This window comes from Rhynchophorus ferrugineus, unplaced genomic scaffold (assembly GCF_030347505.1).
Source record: "Rhynchophorus ferrugineus isolate W39M unplaced genomic scaffold, kcgeb_rfMv2 rfM11, whole genome shotgun sequence".
NCBI lineage: Eukaryota > Metazoa > Arthropoda > Insecta > Coleoptera > Curculionidae > Rhynchophorus > Rhynchophorus ferrugineus.
The window spans coordinates 15,183,619-15,197,360 of NW_027472590.1; the positions used below are offsets into that span (position 1 = coordinate 15,183,619).

The 13,742-nt window shown below is 29.7% G+C and overlaps 1 protein-coding gene across 22 annotated transcripts in view; it reads right to left on the bottom strand.

The window, feature by feature from the left end:
- LOC143204875 (uncharacterized) overlaps window positions 1–13,742 on the bottom strand; it is a 347,752-nt gene that overhangs the window by 91,690 nt on the left and 242,320 nt on the right. For all 22 annotated transcript variants that reach the window (XM_076417771.1, XM_076417782.1, XM_076417770.1 and 19 more), the window contains one exon: window positions 10,076–10,185. In XM_076417771.1, the coding sequence (XP_076273886.1) occupies window positions 10,076–10,133 (58 nt within the window). In that variant the 5' untranslated portion in view covers window positions 10,134–10,185. The remainder of the gene's footprint in view (window positions 1–10,075; window positions 10,186–13,742) is intronic.

Below are 13,742 nucleotides of genomic sequence, written 5' to 3' on the forward strand. Positions count from 1 at the left end.
AAACTCTTACATTTCAAACAATTTTTTCACAATTTTTTTTAAATTTAAAATAATCAGATATTTGGGTATAATGTTATTGCTGAACTAATGTAACGGAAGACCAGAAGTCGTCCAATTTGCTTTTTGAATACTAACCATATGACAAGCTGTAGAAATATTGCAGGCAACTGCTTCTATGGTGTAGTGGTTAGAGTGTTCAGCTCACACTCAGAGGTCGTGGGTTCGGTTCCCGACGTGGGCAACGACTTTTTGTAGTTGTTCTAGTTTGGTTATAACATTTGTCAAATCACCTATACTATATACTAATATAATTACTAAATTACTACTTCCGATGCTTATCATGATTCTAGAGAAATAAAGTTTGATATTTTAAAAAATAATGTATAGAAGTAATTTTGAATAAACTTCAATTTAAAGTTGTTATAAATAAAAAGTTAGCCAGATGATTAGGCGGTCCTTCTACTCCTGTCAGCTCAGTAGCAGATGCAAGATGCCTTCCAGAATAACATAAAACAAGATACTTCATTAACATTTCAAGGGAATATTGATTAATAAAGTAAAATTTAAAAAAAATCTATGAACTACTAAAAATATACGTAGTGTTTAATGGATCTATTTTAATCTTAAAATCGTAGAAGGTAGTTTGGTAGGAAGGTAGAGAGCAAGAATTATTGGTAGAAAAATTTTCACCTAGTTTAAAGAAATTATTAACTAAAAGAATTTGAGTTTAATAACTTGTATTGTATCGGCAAAAATAATAAGGTTTTAATTGGCCAATAAAACCTAACTGAGAAACTTTGAAGACTATGTAATGGAAACTTAAATCAATTAAACACTAATCACCCAGTTTCCATATTTTTAAAGCTGCATTATATTTTTTTCTTAAAACAATTTTAAACTACTTAATGATTGTTCTTTTGTGTTTTCATTTATTTTTTATAAACGTGTCTTACATAGATTTTTCTCTACTGTGGCGCACTTTTTACTCTCTGTAAAGAGACCATCATCAATTACTGACCTGTTATTTCATGCATAATCATATTCATTCATAATTAATTCGAATTCATTCGAAATTTCATAAAAAAATTCTTTAGACTTTATGGCTCATCAGACAAGATTTTTGTCGAAAAAATTGTCGACAAGTTTATAGTTATGGACTTTCACATTGCTATTTTACTTTCTTAAGTGATAGTCAACCATTTTCCAACCACCATTTTCTTTGTACTCATCATGGTTTCTAAGTTGGGATCGAACATCTTGACGGATATCACTTCTTTTAGTTTAGCTTAGGGTAAAATAATCTTTTTGGGATCCACTAAAGTTTTGAGCAAAATCTACTCGTCGAGTTTTTCTACCAGGTTACTGCTTTTTGTTTATTCCGAGATCTGTAATTTCATGTTGTTAATCAGGCAATATGTAGGCATGTTTTTGAAAATCATACAGTAAATAAAATACAATTCATTATTAATATTTAATTATCTGTAAAATGGTATTAAGACTTTGTAAGTTTTCTTCATGGGAACTGAATAGCAAACAAACAATTTTTAACACATTCAACAATTTAAAATTCATTAAGTTTTTAAACTAATGGATGTATTTAATATATTAATAATAATAAAAGTATAATAGGTATAAAATATTGAGATTCTATGAAAATATATCCATAGACATTAAATGATTGCTGTCATAAAAATCAAATATCATCAATAATACTATTAACTGGCATGCATGATTTAAACGTAAACCCTCAAATATTATTCTGTAAAAATTAGAAGTTTATGTGCAGGCCCAGATTTAAAATTTTTTGCTAAATTGACTTTATAACGAATTTATAGAGTAACTGCGATTTATTATTGAACTTTTTCCTGAAATTGATCGATGGTTATAAGGATAAAACAAAAGTTTTCGAAAGCACATTCATATTATTCATTCATATTTAGACACCTGGATGCAAATATGAATATAGCGACTTAAATTACTGAATAGAAAAGTTTTACCCGATTGTGTAGATAATACTGTTATGTAGCATCATGTTTCATGAAAGCAAGCACTGCCGGTAGTAAATTTAATTCGAATGTACAACACATAGTTTGTTACTCGTCTATGTAGAAGTTTTTATATGCGATAAATTAGTTTTCGGATTATCGTTGTTGCAGAAATTCTGAGTACTAAAAATTATACGAGGATGGTACTATATGTCGTAGGAAACAAAATATGTTAGAAACATTTTTAACATAATGTTTTTTCAAACATACTCTTTTCTTTTTTCATTCATTTATGCTTTAAGTGATCTCAAATATGAACGGTTAGTCCGTGGCGTTTTTAAGCTTCATAACAGAAGTTTATCCGATTAATACTGTGAATGTTCCAATATTGTGCTCGTGCTCTTGTTACTATATAGGTACTATATTGAGTAAAAAGCGCAAATTTTCTTTTAATGATGATATTTTATTTGGTTTCTTCCATCAACCATTTTGACAACGACGCTCAACAATCTTCTCTTACTGTTCTTTTTCGTAAATCTACAGGGTCTACATAAATCCGTGTACGTTGAAATCTATATCTAAAATTGTTTTGGTTTTAAGTAGTCATTTTTATGTATAGAAACTTCTGGAGATTGGATAAAAAAGTCCAAATTTATAAAACCTTTGTGATTATTTTCTGTAGAGCCCAAATATTAAAAATGCTTCCTTGTTTGCATATTCTACGTAAACTATTTTGCGTAGAAATGCAGCACCATGCCTATTTGTCTAAGGCGTCAACACTTTCATTTTATTTCCGGATAATTTATAGCATTGTCCTGTATTCCATCAATCATTTGAGAGCAGCACTGGAGTTACTGCACCGACGTCCTGATGACGTTTCTAATTTGTGAATTACAGAAGAACATTTATGGCGTTCATTTCATCCAATTGAGTTTTGTTTGTAAAATAACATCTTTCTATGTTAACACTTTTAAATATATTTGTTCAGCTATTGATTTGAAAGTTGCTTCAGCCAACAATAAAAATAATTGTTATATTTTTTGCTTATTTACTTCTACTAATGTCTACTATGAAAACACCAATTTTTTACTATGCCTACAAACAGTCTCTTGATTTTTCTATAAACTCATTGAAACATAATTTTTTTTTGGAACTAAAAAATGTTCTTAACCAACCTATATTTAAAGATGTAATTATTTTTATAATTATATTATTAAAAATACCTAAACCTTGCATAAAATTTCACTAGAAATATGATGGTATTGAACCGGATTTAATTTTTATTTCATTTATTCTATATAAATTGACTATAAAAATGTCTGCAAGAACTATTCCTATGATAAAAGACATGAATAAAATTATTTAAACCATAAAAAAGATACATTTCAATAATTAATAACCAAATGTAATTAAGTCAGAGGTACAATAATATAATTAGCAAATATGAGATATTTTATGTGGTACGTACAAAGTTTTTAGAAATTATTTTTCATTTAAATTTACTACAGATTTTAAAATCCCTAAATAAGGCTCTAAAAATATGACCAGTTTCAGATAATTTGCCATATGGGAAAAATATAATTTAAATAATACTATTTTTTATTAGTTTTAAATTTAGTTTTTACAATGAATGGATACTATCTTCGGTGAGAATTTTTTTTCGGAGCCCAGCCGAACCCAAATAATACAAAAATAATAATACAAAACAAATCTAATTTGTTGCTCGTGACGACTTCAAACTAATCAGTTGGAAGTAGTTAAAGTAATATTGTAATTAGGTAAATAAATTTAGGTAAGAATTAAGCTAAATTGTGTTTATATAGTATAATTTTTATATTTTTTATATTCGTACGTGAAGTGTAAAATAATGTTTTTGTGTATTTTTATTAAGTTATTACAATGATTATTATATACAAATATAGAAACGTGTTTTTTGTGTTAAAATTCTAAGTTTGATCATTTTTTCCTTATTAGTTAGTTCCTTATATCTTTTTTGAAATCGGTTCAATTTTTTTGTTAAACATGTTTTATTGGTATAAGAATGTAAACTATGATTCGCGGACTAAACCACGTTCTTCCAATCATCAAGTGTTCAGGTTTTATATTCCGTTATAAAAGGTTTTCTAATCGTAGCCCCACCATAAATGTAATAACATCAATTGTACTTCAAAATATAAGAATTAAAATTCTGAATTACAGCAAAATAATTATAAGTAAACATAGTTTCTACCTAAAACTTCATCAAGCTATAATTGTTTAAAGTTTGTTGCACATTAGATTTTTAACATTTTAATTATTCAAGAAATTATAACGCAATACAATACGTTGTTAAGCGGACGGAAAAAAACTCGACGATTTCGAAATATACGTCAGCCCACGCTCAGAACCCCAGTAGAGGGGTTTTTAAAAATCTCAACAAAAAGTTTTTAATATCTCACTCAGCTGCCGCCCCTGACCGTATATATTTACTTATAATTTTAGGGTGGAAAAGTCCTTTTTTGTCGGGAATATTTCGGATTTAATGTGGGAGGTTAATAAATATACACGTCCCGGCTCGACATCGACGCGGTTATATGAATTTACATGGCACGACATTGATCATTAACGACATTTCATGGTAAACAGCGTCCTCGGAAATTATTACCGAATAATATTCCGCGGATAGATAATGACAATACGAATTTAACGAGATTATTCGTTAGAAGGATAGCGTGCGATAAAGACACGATTTCATTATTGAACGTTTTTCATTAAAAATAATGAAGGCTCCAGTAAAGTATGGCGCGGGTAGTGATTGAGATTCGTCAGCTGTAAAGATGTGGAATTTCAAAGATTTTAATCATCTCTTAACTAGTATATTATCGGAGAACAACGATGCATTTACAGGTATATTTAAGGTATAAATTTGGTGTGCGTTCATAAGCTTTACTCATATTATGTATAGTCTATTCTAAACAGTAGTGACGCACGTCATCAACATGTGCCTGTCGAAAGTTGTCAACTCGTTTTACCGTCAGACAACATGTTCCTTTCTTTAGTCTATTTAATAAGAGAGAGACTGCTGTTTGAGTAGTTCAAACATGTAACCGAATGAGCCTGCAAAAGTTGTCCGTTTGTCAAACATCTGAAAAATTCTTCAAAATATTATAATTACTGGTCATAAACCAGCAAACGTTGTTTTAACGCTTTGTTTAATAATTGCGCATTGCTGCTGCACCGAATATTAGTACGGGTACGGTCACTAAAATATCTCAAAAAATAAAAAACAATATAACCTTAATTTCATCAAAAGAAACCGTCTTTGTGCGATACAGGTGACGAATCAAGATCAGCTTGATGTTAGCTATATCAGAGATCAAATATAGGAAATGTATACAAACAGTAAGTAGTTTTTTCAACCGAAACATAATTTAATACACTTATTTCAGAGAAAATTGTTAGTTTGGACAGTAACCATAAAAATCCATAAGAAATACAGGTATTTGCTTCATACACTGTTGCGTAATATAGGATTTAAGGGGTTTAAAGATAACCCAGGAAGGGCTTTAATGGAACTTCCAGACATTGCTTTTAAAAGAATACAATTTTTAAAAACATACAACAAAATCAAGGAAGAATTATTATATCTAGATAAGACATGGATATTTCAGAATGATTGAAATAGGGTCAATTCATGACAAGATGATAATGAATATAATATAATATATATGTAAATGCCGATACGAACTCACACAATACTATAGAAAGCTTAGGTTGTGGCATATCAGATAATGTTAAAAAATATTTCTAACAAAAAATTTGATCTGAATTCGAAAATAAAAACTCACTAAAAAGTAAAAAATAATTAAACTTATATTTTAGCAAAAAAAAACGTTTAAAAATAACACGTGTTAGTTAAAATCAATTAAAATTGCAGCACGTATGAGGAAACAGGAATAAAGAAACAACGTACCTTTAAAATTTTTCGCCGAATATAAAGTCATAGTGAGAATAGTATGTCAGATAAGGTTGGTCTATCTTTGTTAAGATTATTTTGGTTATTATAGCACCCTATAATACCTCTCAAACTTGGCTCTCAATTTAGCATCCTAATGTAGTAAATCCTTGGTTTTATTGAAATGAATGTTGAACCTATACTGACGCTGTACTCATTCAACAAAAGCTAACTGTATCGTGTGTCCATATATTATTCATCGTTAATGTTTTTTATCCCTGTACTTATAATTATTCATGTTTATCCTATATGAATTTTCGAACAATAATAGACGATCTTATTATCTCGTTATGTGTCGTGTCACAAAGATTGGTCTATTAACAACGTAATATTCTAATATTTAGCAATTTTGTGTCATCATTATTATGTATTAATTTTCTTTTATACGAGTTTAAAGCCAAGTAGTTATGATGATTAATTACAAGTGTAACAACTTTTCAAGAATAGTTCTAAAGACACTTATTTGGCGCCAAAAGCAAGGAATACAATCAAGTATTGAATAAAAACTATAGTTAGTTATAATAAAAATACAACTTTACATGAAAACATTTAAATGGAATGTCTTGGCACATTTGTAGTATTCACCAGATATTGTGCTTTCCGACAACAACTTTCTCTGTTCCGCAAGTTCTAAAAACACCTTGAAAACTTATTTATACACACCATATATATATTTATTTTTTATTGTCTAAGAAAAACATTATATATATTTTTGTTGTTCTGTTATTCATTTAGAGAAGAAGAAGTAATATTTTTATACCGATGTTATCCACATATATAAGCGGAGGAAAAAAATCCGTTTTTATTTCGATAGGGGATCCAATTTTCTTTTTTTTTTTAATATCGCCAGCCAAATATATGCTTAGTTCGGCATCTCGGTTATACACATGCGAATTTTAGATTTTTTATGATTTATGAATTCTAAAGTCTCGCAAAGTTTTACTCCTAACTTCTCCATCTAAAGTACATGGAAGTTAAAATTTATAGTACAGTAAATAATGTTCTCAAAACAAAAAGCCCCGGAGCGCCGAAACGGGAGTGGGATATATATTATATAACCTTGAATTTCTAACTATTAAAACATTTACAACATATAAAAAATTATATTAGAACTACGAGTAAACAATTTTATGTTAGAATCTTCTGTAAGTTTTACTAATTTTTATGGTCTTTTTGAATTTGTAATAATTTCCAATATTATTTTCAATAATACTAACTTAAGTTTATATTTCTGATAGCATTTAGCGAAGGTTTAGTATAAACATTAAAATTCTGACCACAACAATTAATGATCAGAAAAAAAAGGTTCCATTAAGCTTTACTAATTAGTTTGAATTGTTGATGTGCTTTTACAACATGTTGATGAGCATAGTTGTAATGTAATATTTATTTTATGGTTGTTTCAATATTTCAAAGCCAAAAATTTTAATAACAATTTTATAAACCTAATTCAGATTAATTGTCCTGTTTTTTTTTTATCAGTTATTGCTAAATATTTTGTGATTTTTATCTACTGGTAGTAGGCAGCTATTTTTTATATTGTATTGATATTTACATGCCTCTTTAGTTAGCTTTACACAGATTTGCAGAAATAGGAACCAACTGGCAGCACTGTGCCATACCCGGGATTCATCAAAACTTCCTAGCTCATATCTCTCAATTTTTGACGAGTCACTAAATATTCTAGGTCGACGATGCCTTGCAAACATTTGCGAATCTAATTCAGGGCTTCACCATGATCTTTTTTACGTGTCAGTTTTATTTTTATTTATATTAAAAATGGCTTGATGTTGTTGGGTATCAACAGCGATCCACAAATGAAAACTCGCTCTACTCAATTTTTTACTGTTAATTCCTATGTATCGAACTTTTTTGGTACCAAATTCAATATAAATAGTTCAAAAAGAACCTTATGGTCAATATTTAATGATTTAGCGACGTCATGATATGAAATATGCCTGTTTTCCTGGATATGTTCCGAATATCACCGACTTTTCCAGCGATTGATCGGTTCATGCCAGGCATGTTTAACATCAAAATTTCTGGAGCAAAACCGAAAAATAAACCAATTTTCACACACACTGGTTCATTTAAGTAACCTTAAGTTTATTTAGGCATAAAATCTTTCGATGACGCTGAGTTGCAATTTGCTGTTTTCGGAAGGAGAATAGCAATATATGACGAAAACAACCTTGTGGAATCTCAATTCTCATAGCACAATAATCTGCATGTTTTAATCCATCATGTTAGTGTTAGTGTAAATAGTAGAGACTTTCATATACATTGAAATATATTATTAGGCCTATAAAGTAATTTTATAGGACTTTTTATAGGAGAAAATTTTGTCTATCGATAACCGATTTTATCACTTGAAGCTATTCATAATTAACGCCCCTTTGTTACTATGTGGTCACTTATACGTCGGAACAAGTAGTAATCAGAAGCAGCAAGCAGCAGCATTTTCCATTTTAATGTGTCAAAGCATGTCTTCACCGATTTTGCCACATATAGTCGAGCGTTGTCATGCTGAAGAACCATATTGTTTTGTCTCGTATTCCGGACGTTTTTTCGTGCAGTGCTGTACTCAAACCCACCAATTCTATCCGATAGCGATCTTCGTCGATAGTTTTTAATGAAACTATCACTAGTTTTAGTAGGCAATAGTATACCACATCAAGCCGATCCCACAAAATCCACAGCGTTAGGTTTGAGTCATACAGTGTCTATGATCCCAGCTTTTGGATGATTGCCATGTTCTTCAAGCAATTGATTTAGTTGAGATTTCTTGTATTAGTCTGAACAATTCTGCATATTGCTCTTGCATTTTACTTAGATCATGAACGAACAATGTCTTAAAATGTTAATCTCCAAATTTTTTGGGCTATTCCACCTTGTCTTCGATGTCAAAATTGTTACTTTTAGAACTTCAAAACCAGTACTCACATGTTGCGATTTACTTGGTACAAATACAGACCGAGATTCAGAGAGATCTTTAGTTGACACCTTGATAAAATGACTGACATTAATAAGTGAGAATTCAGCATGAAGTCGTTTGCAAATGGAATCGATGTAATTTTATATACAGTAAAACTATCTGATGTAAATCCTTTAAAATTAATTTGTAGATCATATATAATATTGTTATTGTTTTGTCAACATTTAACGTTATGTTAATAACGTATACGGTCAGTACGAATATCCTTAACAAAAATTGATAGCTCCCAATAGTAGAATTTCAAATTTGCATTTATATTCGCACTTCATTTTATGATAAACTAATGCAGTCGTCCATCATAATTAATGCAACAGACAATTTTGCGACCAAACGCACTAATTAACATGATCATATTTATTACTGATCACATACCTCAAAACAACTGAGCCTTCCGCTGAATGCATACGACAACCAACAACAACTATAAATTTCGATTTGACTGGACCATTGTTTTTGATAAAACCTCACGCTAAATTCGCAGAAACATCAATCTGAACGTGTCGTTTCGCTGTATTGTTTGTTTTTTTACGGCCACAAATCATGCCATTGAATTTATTAATTCAAAATAACGACAAAATTTGGAATAATGAAGATTAAAGGATTGGTTAGTTAAATATTATCGTCTTTGGTCACAATTAAAATGCGAAATAGTTCGAATATAACCAGTATTAACCAAATATATATTGTGGGGATTGCTAATAAGTAAAAAAATATAAAACCCGCTGGATAATTATAATTTTAGATACAGGTAGACTTGTCCTTACTGCTTAACATGCGTTCTGAACTAAAGTTGTCAGCAATAAATTTATAAACTGATCAAATTAGAGGCCATCTCTATATACGATAGCTTGGTGATGACTGAGCGTAATCAGAACAAGTTTTTGTACCATTTCAAAACATGGATACATCACAGAACGTCACAAACCAAGGAATAATAAAACAGTGGGTTTCCAATCCAAAGTCCATTAATATATTTTGTAATTCAATATATCGAACATTTAATGTCCAAACACCAGGATCAGTACCAAAGGGAATATTTACAGAAAGAGGATGATCTTATATCATTAGATGTAAATTTTAAAAAAAGTTGAAATCACTTACCTAAAGAAAATAACGATAGAATAAATAAAGCTAATGGCATTCTTCCTAGTGTCTCCATAACTTTTTCTTTTTTCAGTTTCTATGCATACTGGGTAAAAACGAAGATATATCTGAAATAAGAGAAAGATTTATTAGTTTTTCAGTTTTCGGTTTCCATATAAATATTTTTGTAATTTGTATTGAATCTTTATTCTTGATAACATAAGCAGATAGTTCTAGAAATTAGAATTTTACATAAGATTGAATGCTCATTGAAGAATTTTTATGAAAAATATTTCATTTTCATGACCTATGAAATTGTTAACTACTAAAAAGAGCTGTGGAGTAAAAAATAAAAGTACAGCGATATATTGCTGGAGCAATTGTATTTTAAGCAATCTTGTTTCATCTATATTATTATATAAATAATTTAATCATTTGGCAATTAATTTTATGCAATATATATTGTAAACATATTTTTGGCATTTTGCTTTTTGTTTATATAATTTTCATATATTATTATTAAGTAGAACTATACAATTAAAGCATTATTAAACTAAAAGGTCAATTGAAAAGTCCCGGACCTACCATAGTAAAACAATTTTTTTTTTGGCAAAATTAGTTTTTTTATTCAACATAATTCGCTTCAAGGGTGATACACTGATTATATCAACCCTCCAACTTTTCGATACCATTTTTGTAATACGATTTTTCTTTTGCTTAAAATAGGCCTTAGTTTCGGCGATCGCCTCTTCATTCGACCAAAATTTCTACCCAGCGAGCATTCTTTTGAGATCTGAAAACAGAAAGTAGTCATTGGGGGCCAGATCTCCAGATCTGGAGAGAAGAATGGTGGATAACCAAGAAATTCGAAGCCTAATTCATGGATTTTTGTCATCGTTTTCTCAGCATATTCTTTTTCTTCAAACGCGGCCGTTTTTGGTGATTTCGTCCTTCAAACGATCCAATAACGCTATGTAGTAGTCGCTGTTGATGGCCATTCCTTTTTCAAGGTAGTCAATAAAAATTATTCCAAGCGCATCCCAAAATACAGACGCCATAAACTTACCAGCTGACTGTTGCGTTTTCCCATGCTTTGGAGCGGGTTCATCGTGTGCAGTCCACTCGAATGACTGTCGATTGGACTTCGGAGTGAAATGATGGAGCCATGTTTCATCCATTGTCACATATCGACGCAAAAACTCGGGTTTATTACGCTTGATCATCTTCAATCACTGCTCCGAATCATCAACACGTCGTTGTTTTTGGTCAAAAGTGAGCTCGCGCGGACCCACTTTGCATATATAGGAGCTTTCTCATACCCAAATATTCGTGAATGATGTGATTTGCACGTTCAGTTAATATCTTTAGAGGGTCTCCTGTTTTATTCAATTTTAATTTACCGTTATTCAAAATCATTTTGTGGATTTTTTTAATGTTTTGTCGGTAACAACCTCTTTTGGGCGCCCACTGCGTTCACCGCCTTCGGTGCTCATTTTCCTGGGGCGGTGTGCTTCAAAAAGCAATATTTCATCAGTACGCGAAATTCCTTTTTACTCATTTTTTTCACAATAACAAAAGTTGCTTCACTCAAAATGCTCTAATTCACGATCTAATGATTTGATGGCTATCAATTTTATACACGTCTCTTTTGAGGGTTAGGACTAACTAAAAAACATATGGATTAATTTATAGTAGCGCCATCTATGTGTCAGGCCGGGGATTCTTCAATTGATTTGTTATCTTAATTGAATGAAAACATATTTTATTATACTCTAAAATTCTCTACCACTTGTCTTGTATGAACTAAAAAATAAAGGTGGACCAATTTTACAAACAAGAAGTAAATATCTATTACTTAATATTTAATTTTCGTATAACTTAAAGTTTCTACAATTATTATAAATATTTTATATTGTTTAAAAAACAAAAAGCAATCAATTTAACGGACCTTTCGATTATATTATGCAAATTAATCCTACATAATTTCCATATAATATTTCTAATGCTTTAATGTATTTTTGCTTCTAATAAAAAGCTTGTCATCACTTTTGCTTTCGAATATGTTCGCGAGAAATCAACGTGTTTACAAACGATATTAAAATTTCAACAGAATTGTTTAATTTAACACTATAATGACTAAAAGATCGATGAATTTATAGGTTTAACAATTATGGATAAAAATTATTATTTGTTAGATAACACGTTTGTTGAATTGTTAGGGTATTAGTGATTTTATATCAGATTTTATATTCAGATTTTATTTTAAGATTATATTAAGAATTCATATTTTATTTTAAACCAACAGGGAGGTTATTGTATTTGTTGTTATTAGTGACTTATATATTTGTTAATTTACTATAAAGTTTGCAAATAAGCATTAATGGAGAAAGAGATGGAGTAACAAGTGTTCAGACCCATCAAAGCATCTTGCTAAGCCAGACTCATTCTTGGTACATATATGAGATTAAGGGTCTAAAAAATATTAGGTTAATTTTTTTATGGGTTTTCTCTTTAATATAATAAAATAGTTTTTTCAAAATTGACCTGCAAAATAGGAGGTGAATCTATTAGACAAAGTTCAGGAGTGATGCTATTTTTTCATAAAAAGAGAATAGTTGAGAAACATGACATGTACCAGTGTTCGTAAAAATCAGTAGTCGGAATAATCCCCATTTTAATCTGTTCCAAACATTTTATGTTTTGAAATGTAATATCCTTCTATGACAAAAACCGATTTTCCTGTAATTATAACGAGCTTTTCTTCAATATACGATTTAATACATCATTTATTGATAGCCAGTTACTTGATTTTTGTAATTATATAAATAAATTTATTATTATTATAGTATCAAACTAAGAATTAAAAGAAACTGTTGAATATCTACAATCAAAAGGTCGTATTTAAATTCTCTTGGAAATATTATTTGTAAGTTTTGTGTTTTATTAACATTATCACTTGATTTACATTAATATGACATACATTAATATGTATTGGATGCACTTACTACCTACAATATTTATTGTTGGTGCTTTGAAAATAACCTACCTACGAAACCTGAGATGATTTAATTTAATATTGAACCTAATTTTTTCCAGAAAAATCCTAATTAATAAACTTGAGGTATACCTTTAATTGATATTGTACTGTGATATCAGAACCATTTCAATTAATATCGTTCTTCCGAATGCTTTTTTCTCTACTGCCCTATCCAGGACTCCTGGATATAAAATTTATCAAATATCTATAAATTTAAACTGCATTTTTTGATATTTATTAATAAATTTGAAACATATGCCGGTGGAAATCGAAATGATTAAAGGAATTCTCTTCTTGTTGAACAAAAAGGCAAATGTAATACAAAAGAGAAACAGGAATATTTAAAACTAAATAAAGTATATTAATAACAGCTTCACTGACGTTCCTTTGATATTAAATTACTTGCATATGTACGTTTTGATATTTGAAAAATTACTAGTCGATAGTCGTTATATGTTCAACAGAAACAGTGAATCTACCACATGAAAGGTAAAACTGGCGGCATCAGGTTTGGTTGGACCACCACGACAAAATTTTAACACCCTACATGATTTTAATTACTCTCGAATTCATTTTTGTTTTATTAGATCCTAAGATTGGAGACGGTTAATCATGGTATTCGTTTAACTTTATAAAAATACGGTACAA